The 21,900-nt window shown below is 56.5% G+C and overlaps 7 protein-coding genes across 7 annotated transcripts; 4 read left to right on the top strand and 3 right to left on the bottom strand.

The window, feature by feature from the left end:
- Positions 1-119: 119 nt before the first annotated feature.
- On the bottom strand, positions 120-1,876 carry C8Q71DRAFT_88673 (uncharacterized protein). Its single transcript, XM_047928578.1, has 3 exons — positions 1,542-1,876; positions 588-1,476; positions 120-502 (listed from the first exon to the last, which is right to left on the bottom strand). The coding sequence occupies exons 2-3, from the start codon at positions 1,416-1,418 to the stop codon at positions 488-490; spliced, it is 846 nt and encodes a 281-aa protein (XP_047777998.1). The 5' UTR covers positions 1,419-1,476; positions 1,542-1,876; the 3' UTR covers positions 120-487.
- C8Q71DRAFT_88180 (NADH-cytochrome b5 reductase) lies at positions 1,708-3,442 on the bottom strand. The gene is made up of 8 exons (XM_047928489.1): positions 3,412-3,442; positions 3,011-3,364; positions 2,873-2,954; positions 2,664-2,820; positions 2,187-2,607; positions 2,107-2,134; positions 1,998-2,058; positions 1,708-1,947 (listed from the first exon to the last, which is right to left on the bottom strand). The coding sequence occupies exons 2-8, from the start codon at positions 3,303-3,305 to the stop codon at positions 1,933-1,935; spliced, it is 1,059 nt and encodes a 352-aa protein (XP_047777997.1). The 5' UTR covers positions 3,306-3,364; positions 3,412-3,442; the 3' UTR covers positions 1,708-1,932.
- A 2,409-nt stretch (positions 3,443-5,851) lies between these two features.
- C8Q71DRAFT_708996 (uncharacterized protein) lies at positions 5,852-7,975 on the top strand (the record flags this gene model as incomplete). Its single annotated transcript, XM_047920659.1, has 3 exons — positions 5,852-6,627; positions 6,681-6,848; positions 6,910-7,975. 3 exons carry the CDS (start codon positions 5,852-5,854, stop codon positions 7,973-7,975), a joined length of 2,010 nt encoding a protein of 669 aa, XP_047777996.1.
- A 458-nt stretch (positions 7,976-8,433) lies between these two features.
- On the bottom strand, positions 8,434-9,641 carry C8Q71DRAFT_858480 (DUF846-domain-containing protein; the record flags this gene model as incomplete). Its single annotated transcript, XM_047927525.1, has 10 exons — positions 8,434-8,557; positions 8,615-8,680; positions 8,733-8,803; positions 8,858-8,867; positions 8,922-8,953; positions 9,011-9,100; positions 9,155-9,202; positions 9,254-9,355; positions 9,403-9,425; positions 9,488-9,641. The coding sequence occupies 10 exons, from the start codon at positions 9,639-9,641 to the stop codon at positions 8,434-8,436; spliced, it is 720 nt and encodes a 239-aa protein (XP_047777995.1).
- Positions 9,642-9,797: 156 nt separating this feature from the next.
- C8Q71DRAFT_709004 (RNI-like protein) lies at positions 9,798-13,968 on the top strand (the record flags this gene model as incomplete). The annotated part of the gene is made up of 10 exons (XM_047920660.1): positions 9,798-10,242; positions 10,299-10,504; positions 10,673-11,387; positions 12,038-12,390; positions 12,456-12,652; positions 12,709-12,877; positions 12,956-13,459; positions 13,512-13,707; positions 13,770-13,873; positions 13,936-13,968. The coding sequence occupies 10 exons, from the start codon at positions 9,798-9,800 to the stop codon at positions 13,966-13,968; spliced, it is 2,922 nt and encodes a 973-aa protein (XP_047777994.1).
- Positions 13,969-14,338: 370 nt separating this feature from the next.
- On the top strand, positions 14,339-18,269 carry C8Q71DRAFT_762776 (uncharacterized protein). Its single transcript, XM_047923948.1, has 4 exons — positions 14,339-14,972; positions 15,024-15,096; positions 15,149-15,194; positions 15,244-18,269. Exons 1-4 carry the CDS (start codon positions 14,549-14,551, stop codon positions 18,037-18,039), a joined length of 3,339 nt encoding a protein of 1,112 aa, XP_047777993.1. The 5' UTR covers positions 14,339-14,548; the 3' UTR covers positions 18,040-18,269.
- Positions 18,270-18,947: 678 nt separating this feature from the next.
- Positions 18,948-21,797, top strand: C8Q71DRAFT_762774 (amino acid permease). The gene is made up of 11 exons (XM_047923947.1): positions 18,948-19,240; positions 19,297-19,417; positions 19,472-19,580; positions 19,633-20,024; positions 20,084-20,375; positions 20,432-20,590; positions 20,650-20,655; positions 20,723-20,886; positions 20,951-21,132; positions 21,190-21,241; positions 21,302-21,797. Exons 1-11 carry the CDS (start codon positions 19,086-19,088, stop codon positions 21,305-21,307), a joined length of 1,638 nt encoding a protein of 545 aa, XP_047777992.1. The 5' UTR covers positions 18,948-19,085; the 3' UTR covers positions 21,308-21,797.
- The last annotated feature ends 103 nt before the right edge of the window (positions 21,798-21,900 follow it).

Here is a 21,900-nt window from a genome sequence, read left to right as displayed (position 1 = left end):
AGAATCTCGTGAGTAGGTACTTTACCCAGTCAGGCTGTACCACACAGTGCAGCTAATCGGATTGACGTATGCAGTGTGCAGCGCATTGACTGTGGATCACCTTGTCGATGATCCGGACCCTAGTCCTCTGGGACCGGGGCGTTGACGTTCGTAGCCAAATCCAGGTCTCTGGCTGACTACTTTCTGATGATGTGGTCACGGTGTCGTAAAGTGCTGTTTGTGGAGCAACGACCCATCATGCAGGTGTTGTGTAGGCATACCATCTCCATAATCGAAGCGCACCAATTCGCCAAAACATAACCCGTGACCAAGTAGCCATGGGAAGCGAAGTCTGTCTATACTGACAGTCTTCGGCGCAGCCTCGAAGGTACAGCCTCGAAAGGATCAACGTTCAGGCGTATGTCCGGGGTATGTATAGGGATCCGGTTATCAACACAGAGAACGATAATGAATACCTCTGCTTAGCACTCTGCGAATCGGGACCTTGTCATGTACTCAGCGTCTGGTCATGGATCGTCCTGGGCCACAATGCACAAAATGGATGCACTATGTCAGTTAGACAGCCATGTCACTGATGGAATACGTACCTCGAGTTTGCTTGGTAGGGACTTCACCATAGCGCGGAGATTCGTTCTCGTATGTGTTGCATCGTAGAGCGTCTCGCGACAATTCGGACAACTGGCTTCGGCGGCCACTTGGACCTCAGGACAATCGATATCCTCGATGCTGACGGGGACCGCCTCGGCCCTCGATAACCACCACGACTTGAGCGCCAACCAGGGGTTGCTCCCGATATTCCTGTCGCATCTCGGACAGACTTGAGGGGCCACGTTCCCCTTGTCGTACACGCTGCTGTCGTCGAGTTTCTCCCGCAGCGCGTCTCTCCGCCTGCGCTGCAGGACAAAGAGCTTCATGATCGCAGAGCCGTCGAGCTTGACGAGCTGCTCAGCGACCTCGGGCGCACAGAGGTCCATGTGTATCGTCCTCGCTAGCGCCCACTCCGCTTCCCTCTGCCAGCCGCGCTCGCATGCGATGGCATAAACACGTATAGGAGAGACCTTCGATACGTCGGAGGTGAGGCATGCGCGGATGAGCATAATCGCAGCGGGCATCTCGTAGTACTCCGCCGCACGCAGGATGTCTAGCAATAGCTCGGTGGAGTCGACGGGGGGCATCTCCATCGAGAACGCGGTCTTGAGCAGCCCTGCAACGACGGCCGCTTCTTCTGGCATACGGATAGGTTCGTTTGGAGCAAGTCTGGGAACATCTTTGGGGTCCGTGAGTAGTCTGTTGAACCAGCCCGATGATGACTTCAGGATGTAGGAGCGAACGCAGAAGGATACACCGTCTCTGGAGCAGAGCACGATGTCCGTGTCCGAATTCGGCGGAAATGAGGGATGGGAGTTGTCGGAGGACATAGATGGTGGAGCTGCTACCGCAGGTGAAGGCGCGCACCCCTACGCAGTACTGGCGTGACTAACGGGATGTTCGATGCGACGGTCAGCATCCTGCAGACAGAACCGAGTGAACGAAAGACTTACACTGCCACGCTGGTACTGGCTGTGCTTGTATACGCGGTAAGGATACAACGACTGATATACGGTTTGAGATCTGAAGGCACAGAAACGCCCGTGTACACGCCTCATGTACCACCTGACGTTGTGAGCCGTTATCATCACGATCATAGGAAGGACGCCTTCCGGAATTGGAGGCGAGCCAGGCTCGCTGCGTTGGGGACTGTGACCCCAAACACAGTCCCCATGCTCGGTCCGTGAACTCAACGGAAGGCTATGTCCTCACCCACGTCACACTCACGACCACATAAAATCGCGAATAAAGAGCACTCGTGCATTAGCAATATGTATATGATCATACCCGAAGACTTCTATATCCAAGAGAACACCCAGACGCCACCGAATGCGCGAGAATACCCTAGAAGATGAAGACCTACGCAGGAGTTAGCATCCATGTCCCAGCCCATTTGAGGGGTTACTCACCTGATCGTCGAGCTTGCTGACAGTTCGAGGAGCTGAGTAGTTGAGTTCCGCTAGGTGTTTCCTATGAACTGTCAGTTGAAATACGAGTGGTTAAACAGATGATGCCCACTTCATAGCAGTCATCATTGGCGGCGGTCCTGTACCACACCCTCAGTACCACGTCATCTCAGTCACGGCACACACACGTACCACACATCATAATCTTGATGTCGTTATGCGCATTCGGCGCGGGCATCCAGTTCTCGACTTGGTCCTTCGACACGAAGCCGACGCCGCCAGTCCAGCCCTCGGGCGGGTTGTTGAGCACGTAGAACACCTTGAAGCGGGTCGGGTGCGTCGCGGCGAGCTCGTCGAGCTCCTTCTTGAGCAGAATGTCATCGAAGTTCACGTTCGCGTAGATGAGGTTGAGCGACGTGTGGTCGTTCGGGTTCTTGAGCGCCGCGCGGATGACCTGCAGCATGGGCGTGATGCCTGTACCGCCAGCAATCATGCCCAGGACGCGCCACTGCGACGGCTTGTACGTGAACTGGCCCTTGGGACCCTTGACGCGGACGTTGTCGCCGATCTTGAGGAGCGAGACGTAGCGGGAGATGTTGCCCTTCTCGTACGACTGCGGCGGGACGTCAGCAAGGGGAATTTGCGGCACATGCCAGTCTCGGGACGCACCTTGATGAGCAAGTCGAAGTGACCCCGGTTGTCATCGCTGCTCGTCGGCGTGTAGCTACGCATGATGTCCTTCCCGTTGATCTCAGCAGAGACAGAGATGTGCTGGCCAATGGGCAGGCCGAGGACATCGTCTGGCTGGGGAAGGGCAAAACGGTAGCTGTATTCACCTCAGTCAGCGCGCAACCCATCTCGAAGCCTTCGCTACCCACATAGCAGTGTTCGGAGAGATCTGTATCTTCTCCTTCAGCGGGAACTCCTGCCATTTTGTTGAGTCGAGCACAGGCTTCTTCTCTATGGGTTGTGGTCGCTGAGCTGGCGGCAGCGGTATCTGACAGCGTGGCACTCACTCTGGGCGGCACTGAACTTTTTGTAGATCCATGCACTCGTCGCCAAAGCCAAAGCCAACGCAAGCAACTGCGTCGCATTCCCTCCTAAGAGACCCGCCGGCGCGGGCGACGAGCTGTACGAGCTATCTTGCGCCGACATTGTACCTTCCTTGGGTGGTAGACCGATGAGGATCAGGCGTGAAACGTCGTAGCCGGCCTCCTTGAGCTTCCCGTTGATGAACCAAGAGATGAAGAGGAGAGAGGAGAAGGTGCCGATGAAGGACGTTAAGTAGGCCCACTGGAGGCTATTGGGCATCACAGTGCTTGGAAGCGGGAATCGCACGATCCCAGTCGTTGGGGTTGGGACGGTAAATACTACGAAGACGCTCAGACAGGTCCGGACTCTGCATCTTCGGGCCTACTGTATACGGTTTCGCCGTCGTGTCATAGAGCTTACTCTGCAGCGCCCACATAGCTAGCACTCTGAGAGGTGCAGACAGGGTAGTCGAAGCACATAGTGAGCTAACGTGAGTAGCAGTTGGGTCATCCCGACTGGACGCGCGACAACTTGAAGCACACATGCTCGCTCCTGCGGCGACAGTAGTGGAAAATTATAGCGACGCTACTACGTAGCAAGTCGACCCCACGCGACGAGTCTATAACATGCCATCTGCCAGAAAACATATGCACCCGCGTACCCTGAGGCTTGACCGAGATTGTGTCGCAGATGAAAGAAGCGACGTGTTGGTTCCTCCAGCATACGCCTATGCACGCAGTCGATTGCTGTGAACAGGCCACCCGCATTGCCTTCAAAATATAGACCCACCTACGCGAGTTGCCCTCTACACGCCGGCTCCCAAGTGCCGTTGAGGTCATGCATATCCCATGCTTTGACAGTGACTGGACAGCCTTGTCAACGCCGTCTTCACCAAGGGGATGTGGAGTCGACCTCGAGTTAGGTCGCTTGTGCGAGTTGCTCAGGAATATAGCGATGGGTAAGTCAGCTGGCTTGGCCCAACGGGGCTTTGGCTCCTTCCAATGCGGGTTGCAAGCCGGCGAGCCGTGCTGACCCGAGATACATGGCTAGACGAGGCGGCGGTTGCCCGCAGCAGCAGTGGTAGCAAATGCTCACCATCGGCGTGACGAACAGTAACATACCAGGCTTCTTTGAGGCTTCTTCAAGATTTTGGAAGAGCAACCGCGATATGATCTGAGTGCCAAGTGCCCGATATAGCGGGGTTACTCAGTCCGAGAGGGACGGGGAACGGCGTGGCAAGGAGTCATCTGGAACTCGAAGGACCGAAGTGAAGGAGCTGCTTGGGAGCTGCAGAAGAGGACCGGGTCCGAGGGGAGCACCGGGGAGCATCGGGTGCAGGCAACAGGGCGAGCACGAGCCACTCCGCGGCAGAGGTGCTCTCGCGGTAGGCTGCTGCAATTAAATTAGATTGAATGAGCGGTTGATATCCGCTATATGGCCGTCATCCGACGCTTTGCACGGTGCGCCGGATCGAGGCGTCAGTTGGATATTAATCATGTTTGAGAATCGAGATCGACTGTCGACTCGCACCCTCAGGCGCGGTACTAAAGCTGGCGGTAACGACGTTGCGGTAACGCCTGGTAACGCAGGCGCCATGTGGGCGCAGTGGAGGCACGCGCCGTCGAGACAGACGATCGCGGGTGCGGCGAGTGCTCGCGGGTGGACGCAGGGGACTATGAAGCGGGCGGATCTCGCTACGGCCGCGGAGGTGGCAGGCGTGCATGGCGACGGCCACAGGCGCCGAGCACCGCACGCGCCCAAGTACAAAGCGGGAAGCGGGCGCTAGTGTGGCGGGCGCTGCGACGCGAGGACATATCGAAAATGGAAAGTACGCCCCTACGGGTCCGGACCGCACTACGGACCGTACGCGCACGTGACCATCCTGTCACACACACAACACGCGTATATCCCGCCCTTCTTGCAGCATTTCTCACTGCTGCACGCATCGCAAATGAAGAGGATTTGCGAGCAGATACCACCACTAGTATTTGGGCGGCGGTAGGTGGAACGGTGACTCAGTGAGATGGTAAGTAAGTATGCATAAAGGGCAGGCCCGCCACATGCTTACGTAACTGTACCGTATACACTCGCGCTACCCTAAGTATACCACCGTACTCGATTCTCAGTGTTCACTCCTGGTTGTATTTCCCTGTTATTGCAATTACTACTGCGATGGACGAGGCCGCTTGAGGGCACAACGGACAGACAAGTCAAAATTGAACTGTGACTGTCCGCTTTGGGACATGTCATGGCAGCTGTCACGTGTGTGACGCGGGCGCTCTGCGCGCAACAGCCTGTGACGGCATGCACACAGTGTTGTACTGGACCCATACAGTCTCCTACGGTGATTGGATGATTTTCAGCCACTCTTCAGGAAGTTCATGGTGTCTATACATCAGAATACAGTGCACAAGTGTCGAGCTTTGCCACAAAACAGCGGGCAAAAGTGCACTTGCCATATTAGGCAGGCGCGGACTACGGTCGGCGGCTATTTCCGTAGGGGCGTAGTTTCCAATTTACCGATCTTCTGTGCGACGCGGGGGTGTTTGGAAACCGGACAGCCACGTGGGCGCGCACAAATACGGAGCCGACTCTCACAGTTGAACTGCTACTTATGCCCAGCCAGCCCTGGATGCCGCCCTCCCCGACTCTTCCTCATTTTCCCTCCCCGTCCGTCCTCTAACGCTGCTGGGGATCCCCCCTCTTCTTTTTTCTTTATTTTCTTCCGTCTCGGGGTCCTTGCCTCGTCACACGTTTCCGTGTGATCTTCTCCTTCACCCTACAGCGCTATCGCACACGCCGGCGTGTCGAGCCAACTCAAAAGCATGGACTCAGCGACCCCTCGTCCTCCATCCTCCCTGCGGTCCCTCCCCTCCGCCACGCAGCGGAGAAGGGGTCCCCCGACTTCCCTTCGCATTGACACCCCAGCCGTCAACTCCGACGTAGCGCTGGTACAGAGCGAGAGCTCCGCCTCCGCCTCTGGACTTTCCTCTGCAACTTCTGACTCTGACTCGTTTGTATTTCCTAACCCCAGCAAGCCTCGGACTTCCCGGAATATGAAGAAGCTGTCCCTCACCCTCCCCTCCGCCCAGTCCTCGACCAACTCCCTGCTGTCCACGGACAGCCATGCCGTAGAGCCGCAGAGGCGACTCTCGATCGTCTCCCTCCCCGCCCCTGTCCCCGCAACCTCTCTACGGAGAAAAGGCGAGGAGGACCAGAACCTCGGCTCTGCCCCGTACCATGATGGACCCGTGCAGATCCTCCCGGGCATCTGGCTCGGTTCTGAGGACAACGTCCGCGATTGGAGAGGTCTTATGGAACGCGGTATCAAGTCGATCCTTAATGTGGCGAAGGAGGTCTCTACCGTGTTCGATTCAGTGAAGCCACATCGCGCATTCATGTCGACGCCCGACCTCAGCTCGACTGGAGGTGATACCGAGTCGACATTCTATCCCGCTCACGTACCCAGTGGCAGGCCTGCGATGCATTATCTCAAGCTGCATTGGTCGCACGGCCAGGCGGACCTTGTACATAGTGGTTTCCCAGCCGCATTCGCTTTTGTCGATCGGGCTCTTGAACGTGGAGACGGCGTGTTGATTCAGTATGTAACCTTCAAGCCCGTTTCATCGATCGATGGTCTCACGTTCATTATAGCTGTCAATGTGGTGTTTCGCGTTCTGCAACCTTGGTTATCGCCCTGGTCATGCGCGCAGCCGTACAACGATCCCCCAACGTGCCCTGCGATGTCTGGGCGCTCAAGGGTATGCAGGGTGCCTACGACTTCGTAAAGGAGAAAAGCAATGCTATTGGGCCCAACATGTCGTATGTCCCTGATCTTCACGTTCCGTGTGACGTATACTCACGTTGTGCGCCATGGACACAGCCTTATTTATCAGCTATTAGACTATGAACGCACGCTGAAAGCCGGCACCAGCTCCCCGGCGTCGCTTGACCAATCTCCCTCCGAAGCGGAATGGAGTCGTCAGCGCTTGCTGATGGATCAGGCTACGACCGACGATGATAGGGAAAGCGTTGAGATTATGCGGGAAGCAAGGGCGCTGGACCAGGCCATGGAAGACCGCTTGATGGCACGCAAATCGTCCATGTCTTCCATGAGTTCATCTGGATCATGCCCAAGGAGATCCAGATACATATCACGCAAGCGTGCAGGCTCGATCGCCAGCGTCATGACTGGCAGCAGTCTGCTGAGTGAAAACCTCGTGGAGGAGGACGAGGAGGCAGAGCTGTTGGGCGTGGGTGGTGGGTTTGACGAGAGTAGCGAGGGCACAGGCTGTTCCAGCGCGGAGCCCACGGAGGACGAAGGCTCGCGATCACGGAAGGATTCTGGTGAGCAGCCGTCGTCAGGGTTCCTCACTGCGCGTCAGATGCCCGCCTTGCGGATGCCTCCCTCGGCCCCTCACCACAAGTCGAGTTTCAACCTGCCCCCTCCTGCGACCGCTATCAGAGCAAACTTCGATCTGACGCCTCGACCGCTGTCGAAGGCCCGGACCCGTCGGCCGCCCAACCTAGCTATCTTGCCGCCTGTCCCGTCGTCGCCCATCATCCCAGTCAACTCGCCCCCATCTCTACCGCTTGTCAACACTCGTCGCCCTCGCGCCGACGCTCGCAAACCTACCGCACCCCCGGCGAACCTTCGTATCAAGGTCCAGCCTCCCTCCAGACCAAAACTTACCTCCGCAGTATCTACGCCTTCCCAGATGCTCTTTGTGTTCCCTCCCTCTCCCACCCTCGCCACGCGTACCCCCTCCACCATGACGCTAACGTCTAACGCCTCGTACCCTTTCCCTCCCTTGGCAACGCCCCGTGTGTCGTCCTTCAAGGCTGACGGTCGTCGTCGGTCTTTCATCGGTGTTCCTCCACCGTCGACACCCACGGTCGCCTCTTCTCGTGTTGACGCACGAGGCTGGATCGGCGGCCTGGGCAAGTAAGCTCGAGGCTTGCGCCACCCAACCCGTTGCCATGGCATGTCTCTACGTCCTCCGTCCGTCTGTTCCGTTCTGCGCGCCGCATTCACCTTCCGCACCTCTGCATTTCGGACCATTCGCCATTCACGTCGTGTCGTTCTGTATCATAGCTGCACATGGAATTGGGACCCCGGCCATCCATCCACCTGCATTATTTTATCCTTCCATCCTTACTTACTTCGTCAGACCGGACTTCACGCCTCGCATCGTCGTGTCTGTACCAGTAGCCGCACACGCCCCGTGACGCTTACGCCCCCTCGCTCACCGCATCTCTGCATCCCTTCGTCTTCGCCCCGCCTTGTTGTTAGTAGACACGCACTTAGCCGCTCCGCAGAGCGGGCAGCGAGCAAGAAATGCAAGTAGAAATTAGCTCGCAGTGACAGAGGATGGTGATATGAAGTAAGGGTGGAGTACGCTACACACTACTTGAATATCCGCCCGACGCTGTTCTTCACTACGCCGCCGAGCAGCTGCCCTCCAATGCCACCCATACCAATGTTCCAGGCGGACGAAGCCTTTGCCCACCTTTCCTTCGAATCGCGGTCACTATGATGCGAGACTGGTAAGTACTTGGATGAGAATTGCGTGAGGTATGCTACGCACGCGTAGGTGAAACCGACCGCATTGCTCACGTTGAAGATCAACGCAAGCAAGACAATGGGAATAAATCTTCATGTTTTGATCAGTTTGGGCTAACAGGCATGTGAACGAGTCAACGTACGAGAGGTTGAACTTCAAGAATGATACGATTAACAATGCCAGCCATAGCAGGGGGAACGCATATAGAGCGATCTATGACAGCACACAATGAGTGGACTACAAGGTACGCGCCTGTCTGACACCTACCCAAAACATCCTGCAACATCACCGTCAGTCGGGAACCACGCTGTAAGAATGTAGAAGAGCTCACTTGGAATCAATGGGGTTTGCAGGGCGAGATGGCTATAGCAAAGCATCAGGGCGTGTGCACAGGCTAGTGACGTATGTTGCGATACGCACGTCGCGGCTTTCGAAGACCCAGTAACTCTCCCCATCCTCGTCGACCTGGTTCCAGTATCGGAGGCCCACCAAGATACGCCCTGCAACATTCTGTGGCGCCTGTGTCAAACAGCCATGACATGCCATCCAAGACGTGGTACATACCCTGCAATTCCAGAAATCCATGGCAAGTAGGACTACGACGAGAACCGTCTGCGAACATGTCAGGACGAGTAGATACAAATCCTGCAGAAATCGAAATACCGAGACGACAAATTCTTTGGTGAAGAAGCCACACAACAGATACACTGCTATGGCTGCTATTCGGAAAAGGTAGAGGAAGAAGAGGACGACGGGGTGAGCTGACTAGCGGGCTATGAGGACAGTCGCCTTCGAACTAGTGGGACGCGTACTTGTCGGAAGATACCTGCTATTCCTGTTATGCCGCAACGCAGGCCTCAGCGAAGCCAGCATAGAAAAGGACCCGCCATCACTCACCCGACTCTGCATCTCCCGGATTAGTCGCCATTTGTTGGCTGGGTGCGCGGGCACCAGCAAGAGGTCTGGGGGTCGTCGGGGCATTGACAGCGAGAGGCTGCTCTACCTCATCGGGCTCGATTGTCTGAAGGAGGGGCTGGTTCACGCTTGACATGGTGATGGTCGGGTGTGAGCGCAGCTCGCGCGCAAACGCCGGGCGATGCTGTCCGCGTCGCGCTCGAGCATGATGTCTACTTAGGCGCCCGCGCGACGCGTCCCACGTGAGCGGATAGTGAGCAGTAGCTACGGTCCTCCTCCCCCTCCTCCTACCATGGACGACGTCGAGAACGGCGCAACCGATGCCCAGCCTACAGAGACCACCGCGCTCCTTCCGCCCAGAGAGATGCCTCAACCCACCAATGCCTTGCCTCTCCTCGAGCCGGTGATCCTCCGAGTCCTAGCCAAGGGGATCGCGTCTTGTACAGACGTGGACATCTGTCCTGCACAGGTCCGGTCGCGCGCAGAACAGATTGCGTTCTCCCTCCTTGTCCTTCTGTACGCTCGGTACAATGCTCAAATCAGAAAGCAACCTCGCGGCGATGTATTAGAAATATGGCAAGCGCAGCAGCAGCAAACACAAGACTTGTATCTCCTCGATCAGCGGCTACTCAGTATATGGGCCGCCTTTCTCGCACAATGCCAGTCGGAAGCGGCAGTTGAGCGTGCGCTCTGGACGTCATTCCCTTATGAAAAGGAAGAGTGTCGGTCAAAAAGAGGTGCGAGCTCAAATCACGGGCATACTGGCCAGAGGATGCTCATCGTCTGAATTCAGTGGTGGACTTCCTCTCCAGCTATTCTGCGCTAGAGGATCTTCTGACTCATCCTGTGGTTTTCCTCAGCATCAGGAGAGTGTGGAAGCGAGGGCGTATCCAGGACGAGGACGAAGCTTCTCCCTCAACACGCTTGGCGCATAGATACGACGCGCTCTGCACTCCGAGGTTCGTAATCTATGCTCTAGAAGCCTTTCACCTTTCTGACGTACAGGGCAGAGTGATGCACCTAGTAGACCTTGTCATACTTCTTGCATACATGGCGATATTCGCGCATTTCCTCATCCTTCCACCAACACATCCTGTGGACCCAACCATGCTCAGTACATCTCCAGACGTCCGCGAGTTTGTTCTGATGCTCTACTCATTTGCAAAGCTCTCCGTCCGGCCCGCGTTCACAGTCATACCCTACATCCTTGTACTGGGCGCTTTCACTTCGCATCTGCCGCAAGTGCCTTGCCCTGACGACGTCGCTTACGGGATATTGCTCTTTGCATTCTCATGGATGATTATCGGCCTGCACCTCCCCATGTCAACGAGCCCCCTACATCTGTTTCCAGCAGAGATCATCCTACCTCGCTCCGTCCTCATACTACACGGCATCTCTCGCGTGTTCATCCCGACCGTCACCTTCTTCCTTCCTGCCCTGTTACTCTCCCTGTTCCTCCTGTCGACGTCACTGGCTGACCTATTCCCAGACTCCCTGGGAACACCCTTTGCACCCGCTCCTATTGAATCAAGGGTGGCCTTCCTCTCGCTCTTCGCCGTCCTGTTCCTTCTCATGGTGTGCTCTCTGGTCATGCTGGTCCTGGTCTACCCATCCCTTGCATCACGACCATCTTCCAACCCCTGGGACCGATGCTCAAAATCGATTGGCCTGGAGGCTCGGCGGTTCTTCATCCGCACGGTCGTGCGATACTCTGCACCATACAGCTTCCCGGCGCCATTGAACTTGCTTCAGCTAATCGTGTACCTACCGGTCGCGACCTTAACTTTCACCGGAGGAGTCAGTACGGCCATAGCCAATGGTCCTGGTCTGTTCGAGCGCATCCTATGGAGGATGACCGTTGCACCACTGGGCGCTGTTCTCGGTGCATTTTGGCTATGGGGACTTCGGGTCGGTGGCCAGTGGCCGGGAACTGGTACGCGTTCAAGCATCTCATTCTGGTATCTGACATACTCACCCTGCTGTCTTCAGCTCTGTAGAACGGTCTGCAGTCTGTTCACTTGGACTGCTTCTTCATGCATACGTCATGAGTTGGTATATATAGCGTAACTGACAAGCATATGTACAGTTCGCCGCGTGGATAATTCAAGGGTGCTGTGGGACTTCAACATTTAAACTCGCGGACTACTGTACTGCTACTCCGGACATCTGGTGTTGAATTCTACATCCTACGCATCGGATATAATGGTTTCCTCGATAATGTCAGACTCTGACTGGAAACTGTGCATCGTTTCAGCAGTACTAGTGAACGTGAGGCGTCCGATGAGCGAATTCCTCATCCTCCCAGCTGCATAAGTTACCAAGTACATAACTTACATAATAAGTTACCGCGAACCCGAGATCTACGACGATCTTCCCCGCGATCTCGATCTCGGACCTTTCGTCACTGTAAGTATCATCATGATCGGAACTTGGAACTGAACCACCATCGCGCCGGTGGCATCGCGCCCAGTCGTACCTGCAGTCTCTCTCTGCTGATTGCTCCACCAAAGTAGTCTTGTCTCTAACGCACAGATAATCTCGTCATGAGTGCTGGAGGACATCGTGGGACCCGGCCTACTAAACGACGTCGTGCTATCGGCGAACCGACAGAGGACGACAGAGTATCCGCCGCACAGGCGCAAGCAAGCGCACCCACCGCGACGGCACTGTCCACACGGTCCCTACTGCCTCAATCAATCCCATCACTGACTGTACTCTGCATTCGAGTATTCGCTGACAGCCTCAAGAGAATTTCAGAAGACCCTCCGGTTTGGGAGAACGCGCGCTCCTTATTGAAGGTCCTCCCGGATCCTCTCGCTCAGAGGGTCTTCTCCGCGCTCAAGTTGACGTGCCCACAACTACTCAATGACGAACTCATAGTTACAGTGCGTCCGAGCTGTCGCTTCTTTTCCAAGTTTCAGGATATTGATACTACTGCGTTCGCTGTCAGAACTTCATTCGCCCTCCAGCCATCGTTCTTGACAGAAGCCTCCCGGGAGTCAATAGACGTACTTTGGCGGCGATACGCGACTCTCCTTTTGGGTCGGAACTGCAAGAACTACATCTTACAGACTTCGATAAGGAGGCCGATACCGTGTTTGCTTCTATCATCTCGAAACTGCCCGGTTTGCGCGTACTCGTATTGAGGTAAGTTGAGTTTTGGTCATCTGAAGACTGATCGATAGTTCATTAACCAATCTCAGGGGTTGCTCCAAGGTTGGTGAGAAGACGTGCAACGTCGTGGCCAAGACGTGCCCCAAACTGGCCGCGCTGAATCTCAGCTACACGGCTATCACCCCAGCCTTCGTGGTACCCATACTATCAGCCTGCGGAGACTTGGAGGTATTGAAGGTAGCAGGGATATCTAGTTGGGTTCGTCCCGCTGCTTTCAGTAAAATCTATTTGTGCGTTATACATAACACCATGCAGACCGACGCTGCATTCGGAAAGTTGACCGCCACCTTCAAAGACGATCAAGACTTCCAGCTACCCAATCTGCACACCCTCAAGCTACGCCAGACGTTCCTGAGCGACAACGCTCTGTTTCCCTTCATGCGCGTCTGCCCGAATCTGCGACGGGTGGACCTTTCATTCACGTTGGTCCACCATTTAGGGCACCTGCTACGTGGAAAGCCCCTGGAGAAGCTGTCTCTCACCTCCACGAAGGTGTTTGGTAACGAGTTAGTCTCCGCCATCTCTCAGTTCCCTGACATTACGACGCTCAACATCGGAGCCCTCGGGGGCGGCCAAGGCTCAAGTGCCGCGATCGCGAATTTTTCTGCGATGAACTTGAATGATGAAGCACTCCGTGATCTCACGGATATACTGGAATCATGCCCGCGTCTCGAACGAGTCAATCTGGTCGGCAACATGAAGCTTGGCATGACTGGCAGTCCTGGACGGCGAGAGAGTGTAGTCGGTGAATTCGTTCGTCGGGTAGGTCGGAAATGCAAGGTGAGCAAAATCTATCTCCGCTCATGTCAACCGCAATGAAATGTCGTTTTAGATTTTGAACTTGTCGGGCATACCTTCATTCCGCTCTGCCGAGCTCAAAGGATTGCTCCAGGAAACCGTGGCGGACGGACCTCCTAAGATCCAAGTACTCCTCCTCAATAATACAACAGTGGATGACGACGCCGCGCCGTTCATCTCCGCTTGCACAGACCTAGAGAACCTGGCTGTTGCTGGGACAAGATTCACTAGTAAGCAGGCTCTCCTCATGCATATCTAGACGTTTGCTCATCGAGGAGCATGACCTACATAGGCGCTGGGTTGTTTCCCATCATCGACGCATGTCCGAGGTTGCAGAAGTTGGACCTGACAAGCTGCCGTGGTGTCAGGGTCGGCGACAGGCGACGATTCTTCGAGGTGAGACTTAGACATTCAGTCATTCAGGATTTCATCACCAATTCAAATTGGTCGCAACATAGGTTTGGGAGAACGAGTGGCAGAAGTCGCCTTGATTTTTACGGTCTCTTCGATGGTATAATATATGTGCGGCCCTCTAGTTCTGGGGCATGCTTCCGAACTTCCATTGCAGCCTTGGGAGGTAGAACTTGGTGAGAACGACGTGTAAGCAGATGTCTTAGGTGCTCGACCTAGTATGGCCTTATTCCATACGTTATGTAGCATCATTAAGCCAGGTATATGAACCGAAAGCTTACATACAGTGTTTGCGACTCGCTCAGGAGGCGCTGCGTCGAGAAACTCGATTGACAAAAGTCGGTGGATAAGCGCCCGAAGCCACAGTGGGGACCCGGCGCTCCCCGGCGGCGGAGAAGCCACGCGAGTGGCACCGGCCACGTGGGAAGGTTGTGTCCTTGCTTTGTTCCCGATCGAGTAAAGCAGCCCTTGTATCACAGTGAGGCCAGAGTACAAGGCGATGTTGGATAAAGCATGGCCAACCCCCCTCGCGTCCCTTCGCTTTTACCGTCATCTTCCCTCCCCCTGCCGCTGCCCTCAACCCGCTCTATACTTCAGTCGACGCGTCTTACCGCGTGTTGAACAACTCCTTGGCAGCTCTAACGCGTCGGAACGCCACCCATGGCCGACGGCGATGCGCAACATGTCCACCACATGTGGACACAGCCTACGGTTGACCTAAACTCTCCTGAACTCACCATATTCTACCGTGTCTTGACCGCGGCCTACAACCCAGACTCACTCGAGGGTGCGCCACCGCCACAAGCTCACCTCCTCCGCCCCGCTCCCGTTCCCGGCCTCAAGCGTTCGTCTGCCATGGTAGACTGGCAGAGGAAAAACAGGCCAGTTGTCGATGATGAAGATGATTCCTCTGACGAGGAGAATGTGCGCATAACTCGTCGCCGCGTCAAGGGCAAGAGGAAAATGCGCAATGGCGAAGTCTCCACCAACATCCTCGAAACACAACTCTACATCCCTTTCGGTGACTGGGCTTTCGCTGCACAGAAACCCATGGTCGATGTGAAGACCATCCTGAACCTCGGTGGTATGTCTCGGCACCTTTCGCTCGTGTTCGTTTGTTCATGTGGCGTTGCAGTATCGGGGACGTGTTCCGCCACACTGAGAGACTGTGTGATCGCGGACAGACCATTGTCTGTGCTATCGCATAGGTGAGAAAGCCCAAACTTTAGTCTGTGGAAAAATCCTGACGACATCCCACAGCTGGCCGCTGAAGAAGAATCACCAGTGGAGTGGATTCTACCGCGAGGTTCGTGGGTGTATGCTTTCAGTCTTCCTTCGCTCATTCCCCTCTTTAGCTCGCCTTACTGAAGTCATCGGACCATCTCCGTTCGCTGCAAGGCAATGTCGTTCCAGCCCTCATCAACGTTACCCGGAGTGTGGACGGCGTCAGTCTGAATATGGCTCCGCCACATCCGACGTTCTGGATGAATGCCTCTGCTGACATGCCCTTCATCCTCAAAGCGTGCGTTGTCGAGGCGTACGACGCTCTACACAGACGCGGCATTCTCCATGGCAACCCGCAGCTCCAGAATATGCTCATCTGCGGCGATGGCACCGTGAAGCTCGTGGACTTCCAGTCGAGCCGCTCGATGCGGTCGATATCGGTCGTTGGTATTTACGATGCGAACTCTGCCGACCTGGAACTGGAAGCGCGTCAGGTCAGGTTCAAGATTGACTACGCCGACGCGCGCAAGTACGAGCTCGACAAACGCGAGAGAGCTCGTGCCATTGCGCTTCGAAACCAGGAGAGAGCGAAACTTCGCAGGATGGCCCTCGCACGCAGATGGGATGGTCCGGTCGAGGAGGATGAAGTCTATACCGGCGACGACCTCGACAATCCTCCCATCCCGGAACCATTCTGGACAGACCACTGGGTCAACGACATCGACCGCACTCCACGCAGATTCATCGTTCCAGGAAAGACGCAGGAGGAGGTCGATGAGGCCGTGCGAAACTTCCAGAGCGTGCTGGTAGAAACTCAAGCAAACTATGACCGGTGGTGGTTCACAAACCAGCATCACGCTGGGTCCAGTCAATCGAAAAGTCCGCCACAGGAGCCTGAGGACGATGCGCTGGAAGTTATACTGCTCGGAGGTGTTTACGTCCGGAGGCGCAGACGGACGCCTACTGAATCCGGCGAAGTCGGCGGCCCGACGTTGACACGGCTGGATACGCAGGAGGAGATCCGCCAGTTCGTACGGGAGGCTGAGGCTGATGCTGCCTTGGCGACCGAATACCCGTTCCCATCGAGGGTCATTGCTAAGACATGCGACGGCCGCGCCGTTGGTGCCGATGACTACGGCTACGACCTACCCCCTGCGTCATCTTCAGCCTCAGGCAAGCCGAAAGGACCCATCGTCCGCGACTACGGTGCAGTGGTCGCCCCCCTGGAGCCATTGCCATCGAACCCGTACGAAAAAACGACCTCGTCCGTGATCGCATGCGGGGCGGGCGGGGATCTCCCTCGTGCCTCCTCGACTACGAGCCAACCGCCGAAGGACGTGAAAGTCGTTGACTACGCGTTCAAGCCTCACGCTGCCCGCGGAGGATACTACGTCTGCCATCCTCCAACGGAGAACCGGATAGGTGTCGAGCGCGTTCGTTACATCCGCGAGACGAACCGCAAGACAGCACACGATCTAGGGTTTGAACACCTGTACTCCACGGACGACAAGTACTGCTTGCCGCCTTCCTTCGCGCGTCCTGGCACTGACCGCCATCCCTTCACGACCATCTCCCTTGGCACCCTAAAGCGCCGGCGAGAAAAGATCATCGGCCGGGAGGAGTACGACGACTATCCCCACGTACCGCTTCGCAAGCGTCTGAAGACGAAGTCCAACGAGGAGTCTGGCGAGGATCCCGACCAGGATTCTGACAAGGATTCTGACGAGAAGCCTGACGAGAGGCCTCCTCCGCACGATGAATTAGAATCATGCGAATACCTCAACGTCAAGGCAGACTGCCAGCTGATCGAGCCGTCGGAGTACGCGCGGCGGCACACGGCGGTGGTGAAGGCGAGGAAGTGGGAAGTACTAGAGCCTGCGCCGCATGGCTCCGAACCAGAGAGGTTGCGTTTCCGCGCGCCACGGGTCCTCAAAGCGGCGAGGGTGCGTCGATTCCGCAAGCTCCCTGCCACACGGAAGGACTGGACGGGCGAGCGGGAGCCGTGCTTGTCCCCCAAGCTCGGGCCGCCGAAGCTGCCCGTCAGCCGGGATGAGCCGAGGGCGATCCTGGGCTCCTTCGTGTTCGACGCCCTCCCGCACTTGCAAGTGCGCCGGCTCACTGCGGAACACAAGAAGTTGTCGGCGAAACAGGCCAAGGGTAACAAGGAAGGCGTGCCTGCTCCGAGGGAAGCGTCTGGTGTGGAGGTGTTGCCGTCGTCGCCTGGAGCTGAGGCGTCTACTTCTGCGTCTGCGGACGAGGTGTCTGCAGACAATGTCGACGAGCAGTATTTCCCTTTGGACGACTCGGCGCCTGTCGCGGGACCCCCGGTAGCTCCTGTGCAAGAACCTGTTGCGGATGACCATGCGACGGACGTCCCTCGCGCGCCCCGCGGGGCACTCAAGGTTCATAGAGAGCTCGCGATGGAAACTCTCCGGCCAACCCCCCGCCCTCATCGCCGTACGGTAGAACGCCGACGTCCCCGGTCGTCAATGCAGGGGATGCAGCGGCACGTTGGCTCGTCGGGACCCCCGGCATCGTCCTCCTCCTCGCACTCGCACGGGCATTCCGCGCACAGTTCTTCCCGCCCATCGGCGTCCACGTCCAGGCCTAGGCAGCCTACGCCCGGTCCGTCTCGTTCCGTGGCGAGTGGTCCAGCGACGAGACATGGCCCGTCGAACGTCCCGGCGTACGGTGGCGTGGCCTACAGCATACCCAGGCTGCCAGACTCGCCTGCCGATCAGCCCAGGGTCAAGAGGCGACGTACGGATTCCGGCTCCTCGTCCACTCCTCCTCCTGATCCTGTCGTAAAGGAGGAGTCCGACGACCAGATGCTCGTAGACTCTACCCAGGGCCGCGAGCCCTGTGTCCCTTCCCCTTCCAAAAGCTACTGGCACTCACTCGTTGGGTGGTTCACGGGATCCAGCTGAGTCCCGTCGCTGCCGCCTACGCATTGTCATATCTCGTGGTCGTGATTTTGAATATTGGTTGTGCCTAGCTTGTCTGATGTCATGCTGTGCTTGTGTTGTACATGGAAAGTCTACCTCGTCGTTGTCGCTAGTTGTGTAATAGCCCGCGCTGTCTGCAGTCCCGTTATTTGTCTTCGAGTTGTGCAATAGACTGTACCCTGCTGGTGCTCGAAGCACCAGGTTCTCTCTCAGACATCTCTCAGACACTACTGTCTCACTCTGTGACCTGAAAATGAAGGCTGTCCGGATCCCAGAACAGATGAACAGATGTAATTTGAATGCAATGACAGACGCTTAGATTCCGAGCTGTTGTCTCGATTGGTCGACAATTGCCGAGGCTGTCAGCGCTCAGCGCTCTGGCGCAGGCGGGCAGTCGTCTGTCTGTGGGCTCTCAGTTGCCCGCCGTCCCCCGCATTTTGGCCCCTGTCCGGGGCAGTCCGAGAGAGTCGGAGGGCGGCAGTGAAGTAGGCGAGGATGCACCCAGAGCCGATCGATCGGCGGGGGGCGGAAGTCGCTAGCGTGGGCAGTTCGGGACGGGATTCTCCACGCGGTGTGCGCCTGCAATCTGCTGCCTATTCTGGGTAAGGTGGGGCGACAGGCAGGCACTGCACCGCCTTGGCGAGCCACTGTACGCCATGCTTCCGCGTTGCGACGCTGCGATAAAGGAGCGCGTTCTAAGCGAGATAAGTGTGCGTACCTCGCAGCGTGGTAAGGGCGGGCTGCCGCGACGCTGCGCGGGGTGCTACTGAACGCCTGAGCGCAACTAGTGCCTAACGAGAGCCAAGCAGGCGACGGGCACAAGCGGGCACAGCTGTGGCCCAAAGCGGCAGTGCAGCGCGCCGGCGGCTAGGCAATCAGGCTGGCCGATCAAATGCGCGTGATCATTTTCGCAGGTTCCTCGATCCAGCCTCGATCGGCGCCTGCTCTCCACCCGCGCGGGCCTCATAAGGCTGGCGGGGGCGCAGTACCCATTCTCACTCCTGCATCCTCCCCATCCACCCGACACCATGTCCGACGGAGAGTACGATGAGAAGCTCACCCAGAGCAAGGGCGAAAGCGTCCGCGCCGACGTCTACGACTCTGAGGCCGTCCTCGATGCCGACGTCCCCCCAGAGGCCAGGCTGAAGCGTCAGCTCAAGAACCGTCACATCGCCATGATTAGGTAGGCAGCCAAAACCAACATACGCGTGTCTCTTCCCCTCACTGACGCCCACGCAGTATTGGCGGTGTCATTGGTACTGGTCTCTTTTTGGGAACTGCCACCTCGCTCAAGAATGGCGGCCCAATTGGTCTGCTGCTTGGTTACGCGGTCGTTGGCACAATATGCTACAGCGTCATGGTAGGTGTCTGTGGGCTCTTCTGCTACACACGGCGCTCACCCATACTCGTGCAGATTTCCCTCGGTGAAATGATTGCATACCTTCCTTTGCCTGGTGGTCACATCAGGCTGGCTGAGCGTTTTGTCGACCCCGCCTTTTCGTTTACTATGGGATGGAACTACTGTAAGTTGTCTTCTTCATGTGTCTACTGAAGACGCCTACCCCGTCTCATCAGGGTACAACTGGACAATCATTCTCCCGGCCGAGCTCAGTGCGGCCGCTGTGCTCATCGGCTTTTGGAACGACACGATCAACCAGGCGGCGTGGATCTCCATATTCCTCGTCGTCGTCATTGCCATCAACATGTTCGGTGCTGGTGTCTATGGCGAGGCGGAGTTCATCTTCGCGTCGATCAAGGTCGTCACCATTGTCGGCCTTATCATCCTTGGTATCGTCCTCGACCTCGGAGGCGGGCCGAACCACGACCGTATCGGTTTCCGGTACTGGAAAAACCCCGGTCCCTTCGTGCAATACAACGGCATCGAGGGTAACACGGGACGCTTCCTTGCATGGTGGGCGGTCATGACCCAGGCTGCCTTCTCCTTCATCGGCACCGAGATCGTCGCTGTAAGTGAACATGCTCAGTTGTCCAGGGCGAATGGCACGCTGATTGCCCGCTGGCACAGATCGCTGCAGGTGAGGCCAAGAACCCACGCCGCAACCTTCCCAAGGCAATCCGCCGGGTCTATGTCCGTATCCTTCTTTTCTACATCGGCGGTGTCATCATCATCGGCCTACTCGTGCCTTCCAACAATATCGACCTCAACCTCAAGTCATCAACGGCCGCAAAGTCGCCCTTTGTTATCGCTATCAAGACTGCTGGCATCAAGGGCCTTCCGTCCGTTATCAACGCTGCGCTGCTCACCTCCGCCTGCTCGGCTGCGTCGAGTGACTTGTACACCAGCTCGCGTGCCTTGTGTGCGTACTGAGTTTCTTTCGCTTGTGATACCTTGACTGATTTGATCGTTTGACAGACGGTCTTGCCATGGTCGGCAACGCGCCCAAGGTCTTCACCCTGGCCACCAAGAACGGTCTTCCCTACGTGTCTCTGATTACGTGTGCGCTCTTCGCGACGCTTGCCTACATGGGCATCAACAGTGGTTCAGGAAACGTGTTTACCTGGTTCGCAAACAGTAAGTCTTTGCTGTGGTTTATCGGACTTGCTTGGTACTGATTGTACCTGTCTGAACAGTGACATGTGAGTCGAGACTCGTGATTCAATTCGAAAGGTACCGTCATTGACGCGGAGTCTTCGCCTTACCTAGCTATCGCCGGCCTGATGACCTGGTTCGGTATTTGTGTCACCTACATCCGCTTCTACAAGGGCTTCAAGCTCCAGGGATTCAGCCGTGCTGACCTGCCGTACGCGTCGCGCCTCCAACCGTATGCGGCGTGGTACGGTCTTGTTGCGTGCTTCGTTGTCTGCTTGGTACGTACCCTCACACGATACCTCCGATACCGACATGGACATTGACGCGTTGCATGATACACAGTTCAGCGGATGGGGCGTGTTCCTGAAGGGCTCATGGAACACCGCGACGTTCGTCACTAACTACCTCCCCTTCGCGCTCTTCCCCATCCTCTACCTCGGCGCGAAGTACCGGACCAAAGTCCCGCTCGTGGCTGCGGCCGACATGGATTTCGTCTCGGGCCTTAAGGAGATCGAGGCGGAGACGTGCGTCCTTCCATCTTCCTATCACCGTCGCGTGGCGTGCTGACGTTGGAATGATAGGTACGACGAGCCCCCACCGAGGAACTGGGTAGAGCGCTTCTGGTCGTGGCTGGTACGTGCTCTTCCTGGGAACAAGGTCGTTATGCTGGACTGACGCCCTGGCCACTTGCAGATGTAATGCCGTGTTACGACGCTGTGCTGTTCATGTCCAGGGCTCCGCGATGTCGCGGCGAAGCTGATAACTCACTCTATACCGAGTTGTTGGCTGTAAGAGTATAGTATGTACATACGGATCTATCTATTGTTGTAATGAGGATGGCTCGCTGATTTGGAGTGTATTTTCCCGCCGCATATATCGCCGGATTTCAAACTGTCAGTGTTAGTGTGCTACTTCTAGTGTCTGTCGACGGTTTGATGTACGTGCGCAGTACGTATAACGTTTACTGTACGCAGCTCCGGCCGGCCATCATATCAACTCGAAGCTGGCATCCTGGACAGATGCACAGGTCGGTATTACAAGGGCGTGCGCTTTCGGTACCGCGCCTCACATGCCAGCGACTTCGCGAAGTCCTCCAGTTAAATTTGAGTTAAAGTTTCACAATGCGGACACAGACCACGCTTCCGAGAGGGTTCGGTATTTGCATTACGTCGTACATTTTGCTATAATCACAGATGCCAGTCAGTGTGACGGGTCCCTCAATGACCGTGGATATGTCTTCTTTATGCAATTGTGTCTGGACGAGGGTACTAGCGCTAAGTGGGGAGCGACAC

This window comes from Rhodofomes roseus, assembly GCF_022264815.1.
Source record: "Rhodofomes roseus strain CIRM-BRFM 1785 chromosome Unknown C8Q71scaffold_12, whole genome shotgun sequence".
NCBI classification, from domain to species: Eukaryota; Fungi; Basidiomycota; class Agaricomycetes; order Polyporales; family Fomitopsidaceae; genus Rhodofomes; species Rhodofomes roseus.
Note: the sequence above shows the minus strand (reverse complement) of the source record. Positions and strands in the feature narration are given on the sequence as shown.

Excerpts from the sequence above, each read along its gene's own strand:
- C8Q71DRAFT_88673 (XM_047928578.1), bottom strand. The coding sequence starts at position 1,418 with ATGTCCTCCGACAACTCCCATCCCTCATTTCCGCCGAATTCGGACACG.
- C8Q71DRAFT_88180 (XM_047928489.1), bottom strand. The coding sequence starts at position 3,305 with ATGCCCAATAGCCTCCAGTGGGCCTACTTAACGTCCTTCATCGGCACC. Across the intron at positions 2,955-3,010 it reads AAAGTTCAGTGCCGCCCAGA|AGAAGAAGCCTGTGCTCGAC; the intron begins GTGAGTGCCACG and ends CACAACCCATAG. Across the intron at positions 2,608-2,663 it reads ACTTCGACTTGCTCATCAAG|TCGTACGAGAAGGGCAACAT; the intron begins GTGCGTCCCGAG and ends GTCCCGCCGCAG.
- C8Q71DRAFT_762776 (XM_047923948.1), top strand. The coding sequence starts at position 14,549 with ATGGCCGACGGCGATGCGCAACATGTCCACCACATGTGGACACAGCCT. Across the intron at positions 14,973-15,023 it reads GACCATCCTGAACCTCGGTG|TATCGGGGACGTGTTCCGCC; the intron begins GTATGTCTCGGC and ends GTGGCGTTGCAG. Across the intron at positions 15,097-15,148 it reads TTGTCTGTGCTATCGCATAG|CTGGCCGCTGAAGAAGAATC; the intron begins GTGAGAAAGCCC and ends GACATCCCACAG.
- C8Q71DRAFT_762774 (XM_047923947.1), top strand. The coding sequence starts at position 19,086 with ATGTCCGACGGAGAGTACGATGAGAAGCTCACCCAGAGCAAGGGCGAA. Across the intron at positions 20,025-20,083 it reads TCGGCACCGAGATCGTCGCT|ATCGCTGCAGGTGAGGCCAA; the intron begins GTAAGTGAACAT and ends CCGCTGGCACAG. Across the intron at positions 20,376-20,431 it reads CACCAGCTCGCGTGCCTTGT|ACGGTCTTGCCATGGTCGGC; the intron begins GTGCGTACTGAG and ends ATCGTTTGACAG.